Source organism: Lupinus angustifolius, unplaced genomic scaffold (genome assembly GCF_001865875.1).
Source record: "Lupinus angustifolius cultivar Tanjil unplaced genomic scaffold, LupAngTanjil_v1.0 Scaffold_17_32, whole genome shotgun sequence".
Taxonomy (NCBI): Eukaryota; Viridiplantae; Streptophyta; class Magnoliopsida; order Fabales; family Fabaceae; genus Lupinus; species Lupinus angustifolius.
Window position 1 is genome coordinate 1,814 of NW_017719009.1, and position 11,972 is coordinate 13,785.

The 11,972-nt window shown below is 31.4% G+C and overlaps 1 protein-coding gene and 1 pseudogene across 3 annotated transcripts; one reads left to right on the forward strand and one right to left on the reverse strand.

Moving 5' to 3' along the window:
* Positions 1–3,613: 3,613 nt before the first annotated feature.
* LOC109338064 (E3 ubiquitin-protein ligase RNF185-like) lies at positions 3,614–5,653 on the reverse strand. Of its 3 annotated transcripts, none has more exons than XM_019575197.1 (2): positions 5,566–5,653; positions 3,614–4,659 (listed from the first exon to the last, which is right to left on the reverse strand). In XM_019575197.1, the coding sequence occupies exon 2, from the start codon at positions 4,657–4,659 to the stop codon at positions 3,964–3,966; it is 696 nt and encodes a 231-aa protein (XP_019430742.1). In that variant the 5' UTR covers positions 5,566–5,653; the 3' UTR covers positions 3,614–3,963. The 3 variants fall into 3 exon arrangements, with proteins under 3 accessions (XP_019430742.1, XP_019430741.1, XP_019430740.1); XM_019575196.1 differs by having other exon boundaries at positions 3,614–4,686; positions 5,567–5,615; XM_019575195.1 differs by having other exon boundaries at positions 3,614–4,700; positions 5,566–5,610.
* Positions 5,654–6,897: 1,244 nt separating this feature from the next.
* LOC109338062 lies at positions 6,898–7,772 on the forward strand (annotated as a pseudogene).
* The last annotated feature ends 4,200 nt before the right edge of the window (positions 7,773–11,972 follow it).

The following is an 11,972-nucleotide window of genomic DNA, read 5'->3' on the forward strand; positions in this document are numbered from 1 at the left end:
ATAGCTTATAAAAAATGTTAAGTAAATATATAAATAAATTTACATGTAATGTGCTTCTAAACTCTTTTTTGTGTGCCTATGCTTACTATTATAGAGTGCTCTAATTGCTAAACGACCTAATTTTATATTCTTAATTTTACCCTTATTAATACTTTATATTTGAAATTTTTAATTAAGAAATGAATTAACACTCAAACTATTATCTAACTAAAACTAAATTTATTATTTCCAATCGTGATAAACTGTATAAATTTTATTATTTTAAATCATGATTTTGCGAGTGGCAAATATATATATTTTACACCAAAAGAATAATAATTTATAGTAATCACATGATTTTTCTAAAATTTAACCTTTATGATTTATGAAACACATAGTTGATTCAATCACATGATTTTTTGCTGAAAAGTGGCAATATCATAGTACTAGCATATTAGGTCACATATCACGTGGTGTGCAACAAATGAACAATAGTGATACAATAAAATAATTATCTTATGCCCTATAACTTTTCTGTCCAATATTCATAATTAATCAAATTTTATAAAATAATATTAAAATATTAATTTTTGTTTTTATGATTTTTTTAGTTAGATTAAATTTTTTAATTAGTTTAAAACAAAAAGTGGGATATGAATGAGGAGATGTTATCCTCATCCTTTGGTGCACCACCTTCCACTCTCAAACAAAAAACAAGCCATGTGATAAGAACTTTTCACACTTATTCTCAGGCCAGGGCCACAAAGTGGAAAACACAAGGCGCACTTAAATCCAAAGCTTGCAAAGGTTGTTACTGAAATTCGAAACAACTTTTAACTCCAATTTCAAAACTGTGAATGATTTTTTTCTTTCACTTTATACTCAGTTTCTTATTTTTAACTATTCACATATATTAAGAAAATGGGTGCGATTAGTTTGCATCCAAGCGAACTATTTAGATAATCGTTGGATGGAAAGAACATTAATCTGAACCGTTATATTTGTCATCGGTTACCCCTTATATATAGAAGTCGGTATAGTACAAGACGACTTCAATATAGTACAGAAGTCGGTTTATTAGGGACAGATTATGAGGTTGAAGTCTTTTCGTCCAAAACAACTTTTAACCACTGAAGTTGAAGTTGTTTTCGTTAAAACAACTTCATGGTTGAAGTCGTTATTATAGAACACGACTTCACAAAATAATAATTTCCGCAGTAGCCCATTTGGTAAAAGTCATCTTTAGAGACAAGGTGGTAAATAGTAATATATGAGGATGTGGGTTGAAGCCCTTCCTCCTTAATGTTTTACTTATTTTTATTTTTATTTTCATTTTTAAAAAAAAACTTATTCTATAATCATAGTTATTATTACTAAATTAAAAATATATATTTTGAAGGATAAAAAGCTCGAACCCAAAGGAGTTACAACATACTTCGATATATTTAGCTTACAATTTAATAGATGATATTAAAGCAAATGGAAAATTGGAAAATGAAGAATGAGGGAATTGAACCTAGGTTCACCTATAATACATAAAATGTCTTTTACCAGCGGGGCTGTTGTGTAATTTGTTACATTTTAAAGTCGTGTTTTCTAATAACGACTTTAATCATGAAGTCGTTTTGGACAAAAATAACTTCAACTTCAGAATCTGTCCCCACTGAACTGACTTCTATATTATATTGAAGTCATATTGTTCCATACCGACTTTTGTACTATATTAAAGTTGTCATGTACAATACTGACTTTTATATACAAGGGGTAACCCGTCACAAATTTAACGGCTCAGATTAATGCTCTTTTCATCTAACGTTTATTCAATAGTTCGCTTGGATACGAAGTAACTTTATTAGGTAAAAATAGTTATCACTCACAAGTTTTGACAGGTGAAAAAATGCATACACAGTGTAATACTTTTAAGATATAAAGAAGTTATGTTATAATGTTATGTATTCTTCCAACATGCAACCATTTCAACCTTTTTTCTTCCAACATGCAACCATTTATTTATAATTATTAATTGAAATAATTAATAGTGTAAATAATTAAATACACAAATAACTATTAGTTATTTAAAGTTATTCATTTAATTTTTTATGTGGTATAATTATTTATAAAAAATATTAAAATATAACAATTTATTTATAATCATGAGTAGCCATTAATGTAATTTGATAAAATTTAAAAAGCAAACCAACTAATAGATTATTAAAGCTCTTATAATTTTCTAAAGCTACTTAAAGCTTTCTAAAAACTAGCTTTCAAACACTAGAAATTTTCTTTTCAAAAGATACAAGTTACATTAAATTTTTGTTCTCTAAACGATTCTATGATTCTAGTATTTTATTGACTAAATCAAAAAACTATAAGCTAGGTTTATTGAAATATGGAGTAATAAATAAAGAGTGGGAAAATCTATGATATAAAACAACTAAGATGTAGTGTATATTTTATATAAATTATTTAATAGTGTCTAGATAATATAAAGTAGCTTATATTTAGGGATAAGAAAATAGGATAGAAGAATGTTAAAGATAAGAGAAAATGTTGTAGAATTGGAATTGATAAAACAAATTTGGTTTTTAACATTAGCTATTGCCATGGTTACTTGATGGAAGAATACATTCCATATAACATAGAGAATAAAATATTTCCTGAGATAACTTATTTCCTTAAATCTATTTATTGTTCCGTCTTATTTTTTATTTTATAACATAATTTAAAATGAAAACATCTATAGAGAATTGAAATAAGACACATGTCAAACAATCGATGAATATAAGGAGATAAATTATCTTCTGGTAAGAGAAGATAAAATTTATTATCAATAAAGTAACTTAGTAAACAATAACAACAATAAACCAATAATTAGACATAAAAGGCAGAGGCTTCATTCATGAGAATTAATCAAGCTACAAAAACTCAAAAAACCAAGGAATTTGATTGCCAGAAAAATTAAGAGTTGAAACTCAAAGCACATGATAGAGCTACTTGCTTGGTTCCATAGAAGAAACACATTATTGTACATCCAAGAATCAAGCTCAAAGATGAACAATGTTCAAGATGGCATTACAAATTTCTTTTAAGCCTCTCATATTACAAACTCAAGATGGCATTACAAATTATAAAAAACATTTCATTTCACAAATAAATGTATCAATAACAAATGCACAAAGCTTGAAAAATCTTCTTCAGGCAATAGTTCAAGTTAACCAAACAATTCTACTGTTTAGACAGAAAAAAATCTTAACAACATACAAGTGGTTAGCATAACAATAAGTCATGTAAATTTGATATGGAGCAAAAGAAAGTCCTACTAGTTACCAAGGGTGTTAAACTTCTATATACAATATACACATTATTAGCATAAAAATCATTTATCAGTAATAAATAACCATGCCATGATAACACTCCATATAATCATCACCAATGCATACAAACCTGCACCTAACAATAAGCGAACTTACTTATAAGCATAATCCTGATAAAATACACATAAGTGATTTCTAATATAAGATTAGCACAGCAACATGTATTGTAAAAAAGAATAAAAAAAGGCAGCGCAAATGCATAAGACTCTCACCTAATAAGATCAGGGGATGATAGATGTAATGATGTATGTAGTCTTACCACCACAAACAAAAAGATGGTTTCCAAGATTTGAAGCAATTACCTCTGGGTCACCAGGTAACAACAACCTTATTTATATAACAAAAAATACATTAAAAAATCCCATACTACAATAACTACATTCTAGGTTTATACTATGTATAATAACCATCAAACTATTGTCTATACATGCATTTGTTTTCATGATCATTAAAGAAAATAACATGGATATCATGCAAGCTAAGTCTCACAAACTAATCACACAGAGAATCACAAGTGGTGACTGACATACTATGACATGAACAATTTCCTTGGTTTAACAGAAAAGAAAAATGGCAGTTGCTTCAGTTGGCATTCTGAACTCCATCCAATCTATTGCCAAATCAAAGCAACAACAACACAGAAAATAATAAACATTAGCAGCCTCTTCAGATAATAATCTTGTTGTCCTTGACCTCGGTGCGGAGCATGTCTATGAAAATGGCCACCACCATGAAATGAATTAGAAAACCCATATGGAAAACCAGCATCTCCACCGTATATGGGACCATCATGAAACCCCTGCAACTGAAAGTTAAATATGGATGGAAGAAAACCACCAATTGCTGCAGCCAATGTGAAATTCCCAAATCTTGCAGTTGCCATGGGTGCAAACCCTCCCAACCCGCCCGTGTATCCAAAGCCGGGTTGAGGAAAAGTATTACGTTCAGGTGGAGGAGCAGTTTCAGGCCTCTGACCAGCAGGACGATGGGGGATATTATCACCTGGAATAGATTTTGATCTTGGGTCAGTCGATGTCTTTCCTCTCCCGTATAAGGGAACCAACTTCTCCTCCTCGACGAGGGCCTTGCACACAGGGCATTCTTGTGACTTTGAATGGAAGTGAAGCCATCGGTAAAGACAAGGCCAGCAGAAGAGGTGACCACATAAAGTAATTATAGGGTCTTGTGCTAAGTCAAAGCAAATGTTGCATTCAAAATTGCCGGCATCGCTGTTGTTATTATTGTTGCGGGAGTACGAAGGGCTCGGGGGTGACCTGCTTGTTGATTCTCCGAACCCACTTGCCATCTGTAGAACCCCAGACCTTCAGATGTTTATACAAACCATATCTAAGCAATTACATAAGATCATCCTAGTAGATAAAAACTAAAAATACATATATAGTACAAAAACATTCAAAGATTTAAGGTGTCGTATGATATGGCTCAAACATATGTGTGTACATGTGTGTGTGATATTGCTGAACCAGAGTTCTACTGTTTCAAACAAGCAAAACATATTATCAAACAATGTAATTTAAGTAACCCAATCAAGGTTTTAAAATGTAGTCTGCAACTTCAAATTTCCAATTGTGGCTGCAATAAGGTTGTTTTTGTAGGCTCAAGCTCAACAACCATATTCCAGCAACAATTGCGACCACATCGGCTGCATTTTCTCGCAATTTATCAATTGCAATAAACGCAACAGAAGAACCACATCTGCAATTTAAATCATGAACCCATGTAAACAATGAAGTCTCATTCTCATTCCAAATCTCGCCAATGACGCGATTGAACGATGTCGTAATTTTGCATAAAACAAAAATCATACAATTTGGTTAGAGAGAATGCAACAAACTCATATGTTGGAACAGGGTATACAAATCTTAGGATAAAAAAAAAAACCCAATTTCATGAAAATCTAACAAAATCCTATGTAACAAGTTAATAACAAGACAGAGAACAAAAACAAATTGAAATACCCACAACCCCATATCAGGTTTCACCATAAAATAGTTAATTAAACAGAAATTCTTAAACAAAATAGCAACTTTCTAGTGATAAAAAAATTTAATTTTTTTACAGAGAGGAAAACAGGGTTTACAAATTCAAGCCATTAAATGAAAATCAATCGAACCCAAAACCATGAAGCATAGAAAATAACAGAGGATTCGGAAATGAGAATTAAAAGGGAGAAAAAGAAGAAGATACGAACCGGTAGATCCTCCTGAAGTTGAAACTCAAGCGAGGTTGGTGAGGGTGTTTCTTAATTAATTTTTTTTTGCTTTCTATATAAAAATAAATATATAGTGCAAACTGCACAGATAAAAACAAATTATTGTAAAAAAACTAGACCTGTATGACCACCTATGTTTCGTGCGTCATCCTTCTTGGATTAATTTTTTAGTTTAAAATATGTGCACTACAAGTTTTTTTAAACAGTTTAGTATATCATTTATCATTAATTTATATTACTTATTTTTTTTTTAAAGTCAATAATGATTAATAAGAATAATAGAATGTTTATTATCAATGTAAAAACACATACATTATCAATATATTAATATTAAATCTTTAATTTTTTATAAACATATACCATTCACCATATTCCTAAGGAATTAATTAGATATGTACCTCTTTATTATCAAAAGAAAAACTTGTGTAATAATGTATGAAAAATTTGTGCAGTGACCTATCTAATATATTATATTTAAAGTCAAGTATATTTATGTTTTTTGCATTTTCATTTTAGATAAAATTTTAATTAAAACTAAATTTACAGTATCAATATTTTATTGTCTTTACATAAATACATATTCTCATTAGTGATTATCCTTATTTATAATATTTGGACATAAACATATTTATATATTTTGATGTGATTGATTAAGACTAAATTTTAATTCAGATTAAACTTTTAAAATAGTGTCAATATGTATGGAATCTTAGGTAGCAATTATAGACTGCGGAAATGGATCATTATTTAATAGAAAATAATATTCTCTTACTAAATTATCTCATTTATAATAAAATGACATATACTATAAGATGCTATTTTATTTATTAATAATTTATTTGTAAATGATATATATCACTATTTTATGAATAAGAAGATTAGTAATAAGATATAATATCATTCTCATTTAATTTAATAACAACTACCATGTAGTGCGATTATGAGCACCTGTTGAATTGGCTTTATGTGATTTGTAGCTGTTCAAGACTTCAACGTTTTTTTATCATGCCACCCTTCCGCGAAGAATCACACAACAGTATACTAATGACTCATCACTAAATAAATATATAACCTTAACCCCCCAAGTCCTAAAATTCATAAGCCATAACACTTGACTGGGTTTCATTTCCCCCGTTCCAAATTCTAATCCTTAAATACTTCTCTCTTTCTCAATTTAATCCAAGCTACCCGCGACTTTCATATTCCAAATTCTTACATCACAAAAGCACACATAACACAAAGTCACAAACACATTCACAAATCATAGTCATAGTTTCCTTCATTGCAACAACTAAGTCATACATAATGATAATGGATTTCCCAATAATAAACAACCTAAAGTATTGGCTACTAGACCATCCCTCCATAGTGGGATTCACGTGGAGCACCATCCAATCATGGGGTTCTATTTGGCCCTTTCGTGTCATTGTCATCATGATTTATATCCTTACCGCAATAACCCTCCATTTACTACTAAATTTTTTGCAATGTCACCACCCGATGCCGCTCGGCCCAATTCCTGCACTACACAGCCTCTCCATTTCCATGATGTCAATTACTATCTTCATAGCTATACTCTTCTCTGCCACCGCGGAAATTCATGATACGCGGTGGCTATGGAGACGCACAAAAACCACTTCTTTCGAGTGGTTCTTGTGCTTCCCACTCGGCATTCGCCCCTCGGGCCGTATCCCCTTATGGTCCTATGTATTCTACCTCTCGTGCCTCCTCCACTTGTTAAGAACATTCTTCGCCATCGGAAGCTCTCGTTTTTTCAGGCTATTTAACCACTCCATTCTCTTGGTCACGTCAATTCTATGGCTTGAGTTTTCACAATCGTTTGAGGTTCTTGCCATACTTCTTTCCACGTTTGTTTACATGGTGGTTTATGGTTATAGGTTGTGGACTGAGCTAGGGTTACCTAGTAAGTGTTTTTCCTTCACCGATAATTGTCAAATGTTGTTATGTTGTAACTTGGTTAGTCACGTTGGGGTGCTATTGTTGCATTTTTTGAGAGGAGGGTGTAATCAATAGGAGCTTGGGTTTTCAATTATGTGCGCAATGCTGTTATCCTTTTGCTCTTTTTTGAAGTTCTATGCGCATTGCCAAAGGAAGAACACTACTTACAAAGCAAAGCACACAAGCTTTCTTGCATTTCATTAATCAACTTAACCTATAGTATTTAGTTTGAGGTTACTATATCTTTTACAGGTTAGGATACTCTACAGAATAATTGGAGAGACAAATATATGACAAACTGAAAGAAATTATCATATTATATTTTCTTATTTTTTTTCCTTACATTCTTGGTTGTTAGCTATTTTTGTAGGAGAAATCCTTAAGATAGACTTTAATGGGCATGAGAGAGACTTTATACTTAAAGATACAATAATAATACATACTAAAGATGATGAATACTATCATCATATATTGTCAAGATTTTTCATGTCAAATCATCAAGAATAAATATATAAAACTAGAACTTGAGCGAAAGCGTACCTTAACTTATTCATAGAGAGTATAGAAAATGAACTTTATATCACCCTTAATCATGTAACATCAACTCCATATCATTTGTCCTCGTATGTGAATGCATGTTCATAGTAGAACATGTAGGTTATTTGACCTTCTAATTGTAGACCACCTTTAACTTTAGTTTCTCCTCTAATGGGATGAAGAGAATGATTTTTGTGTTTTGCATTGTGGTCCATCTTATGTTATGATGTTGTGTTATTGTCTACAATTGAACATCATAGCTCCATATATATAAGAAGCGCGTAACCTTTCATATGAATGATGATGCTACTTCATTTTCCTATTCAATTTTGTCCATCATAAAATAGAAATAAAACTTTAGTTATTTATACAATAATTTTTATGACAATTATTTCTATAGACATATATATCTTGCATGAATTAAATCACTTTAATTTGGTTACATAAAATAATGACTTTAAACACATTTAAACATTATATTACATGTGTTATCCAAAATTTCTTACATTTTTATGATATGATAATTTTACTCCAATCACTTCATTGTGTTGAGGATTTTGTTGCTCTCTCCAAGTATTTATTCCTTTGATCAGAATGAATAATATGAATGAAATATCCAATTTTATCACAAACAACATAAAAAACATAAGTATGTAACACTTTTACCCTTTAAATATAATTATAAGATAGTTTTATCCCTCAATGCAAATGCAAAAAACAAGAACTTACCCTCTACCCCTTCCTCTTTTGTTTGATTAAGTCCACCTTTGACATAGTGAGGTATAGAGACTTTGGGTAGAGATCTTTTCATAATTTTTATGATTGATAGACTTCTAGAGTGCAGTATAAAAGCCAACCACCAAACCAAACATGGGTGCAATACTCTGAACTTTTTTTGTCTTTCATTGGAAATATTTTTGGTGCTACAATATGTAGAAAGTTAAAGAAATTGTTCTTTCACTAATTCCCATCCCGCAATAGGAAAGAACTACAATGATGTGATTGAAGGTGACATAGATTAATTTGATCTAAAATGCTAACAGGAACCTAAACCTCATTCAGTTGTGTTAGCCTTATATAATTTAGTGCGGTTCGTTCTTAATTATCCTCGCCTAAAGGTAATAATTGGTTAACAGCTAACTACATATTGGAAGATAAATTGCAAATATATTAGTACTTTGTTATTTGTTATGGAGAATGATTTTTTATATCAACAATTGAGACAACGTTCTTTAATTTTTTTATGATATGTATTTTATATTTTAAAATGTTTGTATATAAAAATATAAAAATTAATGTTTGTACATAATGAAAAATTGATGTACATTCTCCCTCGTCCTTAAATACAACCTTATGGTCCAAGTAAAAGTGCCTTGTGTTGTTATGATATAAAGTTTGAAGACTTTATGAAAAATAAAAAGCTGCTAACCACTCATGAACCGGTCCAACTTAGCATGCGAAGATTTAGGTATACATACCCTTAACCTTAATATTCGAATGCTTACTTCCTCCATTACCAACATGGAATTAATTTAATGGCATAAATACGGCTTGATTTAATCCAGATATCAATAAGGTGAAAGGTGTATGATCAATAATACTAGAAGTATATGCGCACTGTAATTGAATTATCATCTAAATTATTGTGATGACAAGTTGAAATTCTTCACCTAATCCATCAAGGGTGTAGTCTATATGTTCAACAATTGATATAGGGGTTCCTATGGATGCGAATGAATCGGTGATGGTTTTGATTTTTGAACAGTAGTCTGAAATGTTGTTGTCGCTTTGAGCTATGGTGCGAAGTTGAGCCATTAGTTGCCTACATCTAGCCTTGGTATGGGCACTGCAAAAAGTATGAAGTTCTTCCCACAATTGGCAAGATGATGTACAACCAATATAAAGATTTAGAAATTGAATTAATAATCTGAGCACATACATGGTCTTGCTCTTCCCAACTGAGTAATGTGGGGTTGATGTGGTGGTGAGTGCTGTCAAAATCAGACAGAAATTTTGGTGGAATATTAGTGTGATGAATAAACAATATGGCCCTCTTAGATTTTAGAACAGAGACCATAAATTGGCTTAAGTAAGGTTTAGTAGAAGGGATGGGAAGGGAAAGAGATGGAGAAAGGGCTCGGAGAGGAGCAGAAGCATAGGAAGGTGGAGGAGAGGAAGGATATGAGGCAGTGGTCATTAGCGCGATTTATACCATGTAAAAAGATAAAAGAAAAGAGAAATAGGGTTCCAGAATTGAATATATTTCTGATCTTATTAAATGAAAATTGAATTGTACAATGAACAAGCTTGTCCAACAGAAAGTAAACTAGCTTCACAAACTAATAACTGCAAAAGCAGTTACTTACTGAACTTAACAAACTAACAACCAATTCTGCATGCGACAATTGATAATTTGCATGTGACAAATATGTCAATTGTTGCAGCAGAAAGGAATAACAATAAACTAGCTTATCTAACTCTTATTCTCTAATAAAAAGGAATTTTAAAGGACAAAAGACAAGTTGTACCTGCTTACTGCGTCTTTTTATGTCATCTCTAAAATGAGCAAAGGCATGTGGATCAAAACCAAGAACATGGATTGTTAGAAATTATAAATTTCTAATTAATGTGAGCATCATATATTTGATACAATGATATTAGCTATTTATTTTCGGGGTTACATTATAAGCAATCTAATTAGTGACACCCCTTAGATTTCTAAAAGGTTATAATGGATATGGGCTTAATGGGTGGATACCCATCAGGTTAACCCATAGGGGATAATGGAACCCGGTTATGGTCCCCAATAAACCAAATCAAATTTAGTTTTCTCATCTCCCCATCAGAGTGAAAACGCAAGTCCCAAGAGGAATCAATAATTTGGTTGAGGAAGGTCATCATACCACATCTCTTTCAGAAACGTGGATCAAAGGAGCACATTCAGGAACATGGATTCAGGTATGACACTGTATCCTTTGATTCATAAATATGTGTGAGAATCATTAAATTCAAGATCCTAGGATTGGTATTTCACCAATCAAAAGGAATTTCCAACAATTGGTATCAGAGCATAGGTTCTGAATTTTATGATTCTCCATTAAGAGTGTTTTCCCCAATCTTGTATGAACCCTAATTTTAATTTAGGGATTATTGAATTATGTTTCCGCTGTTATGTTATAAAGATTGGGAATTTAGAGTTTAATTTGGGAATTATATATATATATAAAGATTGGGTATGTGCTGATTTTAATGGAGTGGGTTTAGGGTTTCAACTTTTTTAGGTATTTTTTTAGTTGAATCTGGTTGTGGATTTTGCTCTTTTGTTTTTTGTGGGGTGTTTGTAATTGTGGTAAAGTTTCTGTCTTTGAGAAAGAGATTGGGAATAAGCTGCATTGTTGAATCAAATTCAATTTTGTAGGAAATTTTTGGTACTATTACAGCTTTTAGTGTGTTTTTTGTTTCTTGTTGATGCAAACTTTGTTCTTGGTTGAGGCCCATTGCTTTTGTAGTTGTCAGAATTTGGAAGCATTTTTTGGTGATGCTTAAGGATTTACCTTAAATTTATTCTGAACTTGTTATTTGAATTGTTATGTTTCCGGGATTTGATTGTGTAAATGGCTTCTGTGAAATTTGGTTCCAAGGCTGATGTATTCCAACATCAAGGGCAAACTTGGTATAAGTATGTCTTTCACTGTTAGAACTTAGTAGTGTCCGAATGGACAAATATAGTTTTTTTTATGCTTAATTTTACTCATTACACTTAGCATGTACTGTGATATGGTATGATGATTTGGTGATCTAGTGATTTGGGGATGGCCGGATGGGTATACATTTCCTATATTTGTTTTACGGCAAGGATGTTAGAAATTATAAATTTCTAATTAAGATTA

Excerpts from the sequence above, each read along its gene's own strand:
- LOC109338064 (XM_019575197.1), bottom strand. The coding sequence starts at position 4,659 with ATGGCAAGTGGGTTCGGAGAATCAACAAGCAGGTCACCCCCGAGCCCT.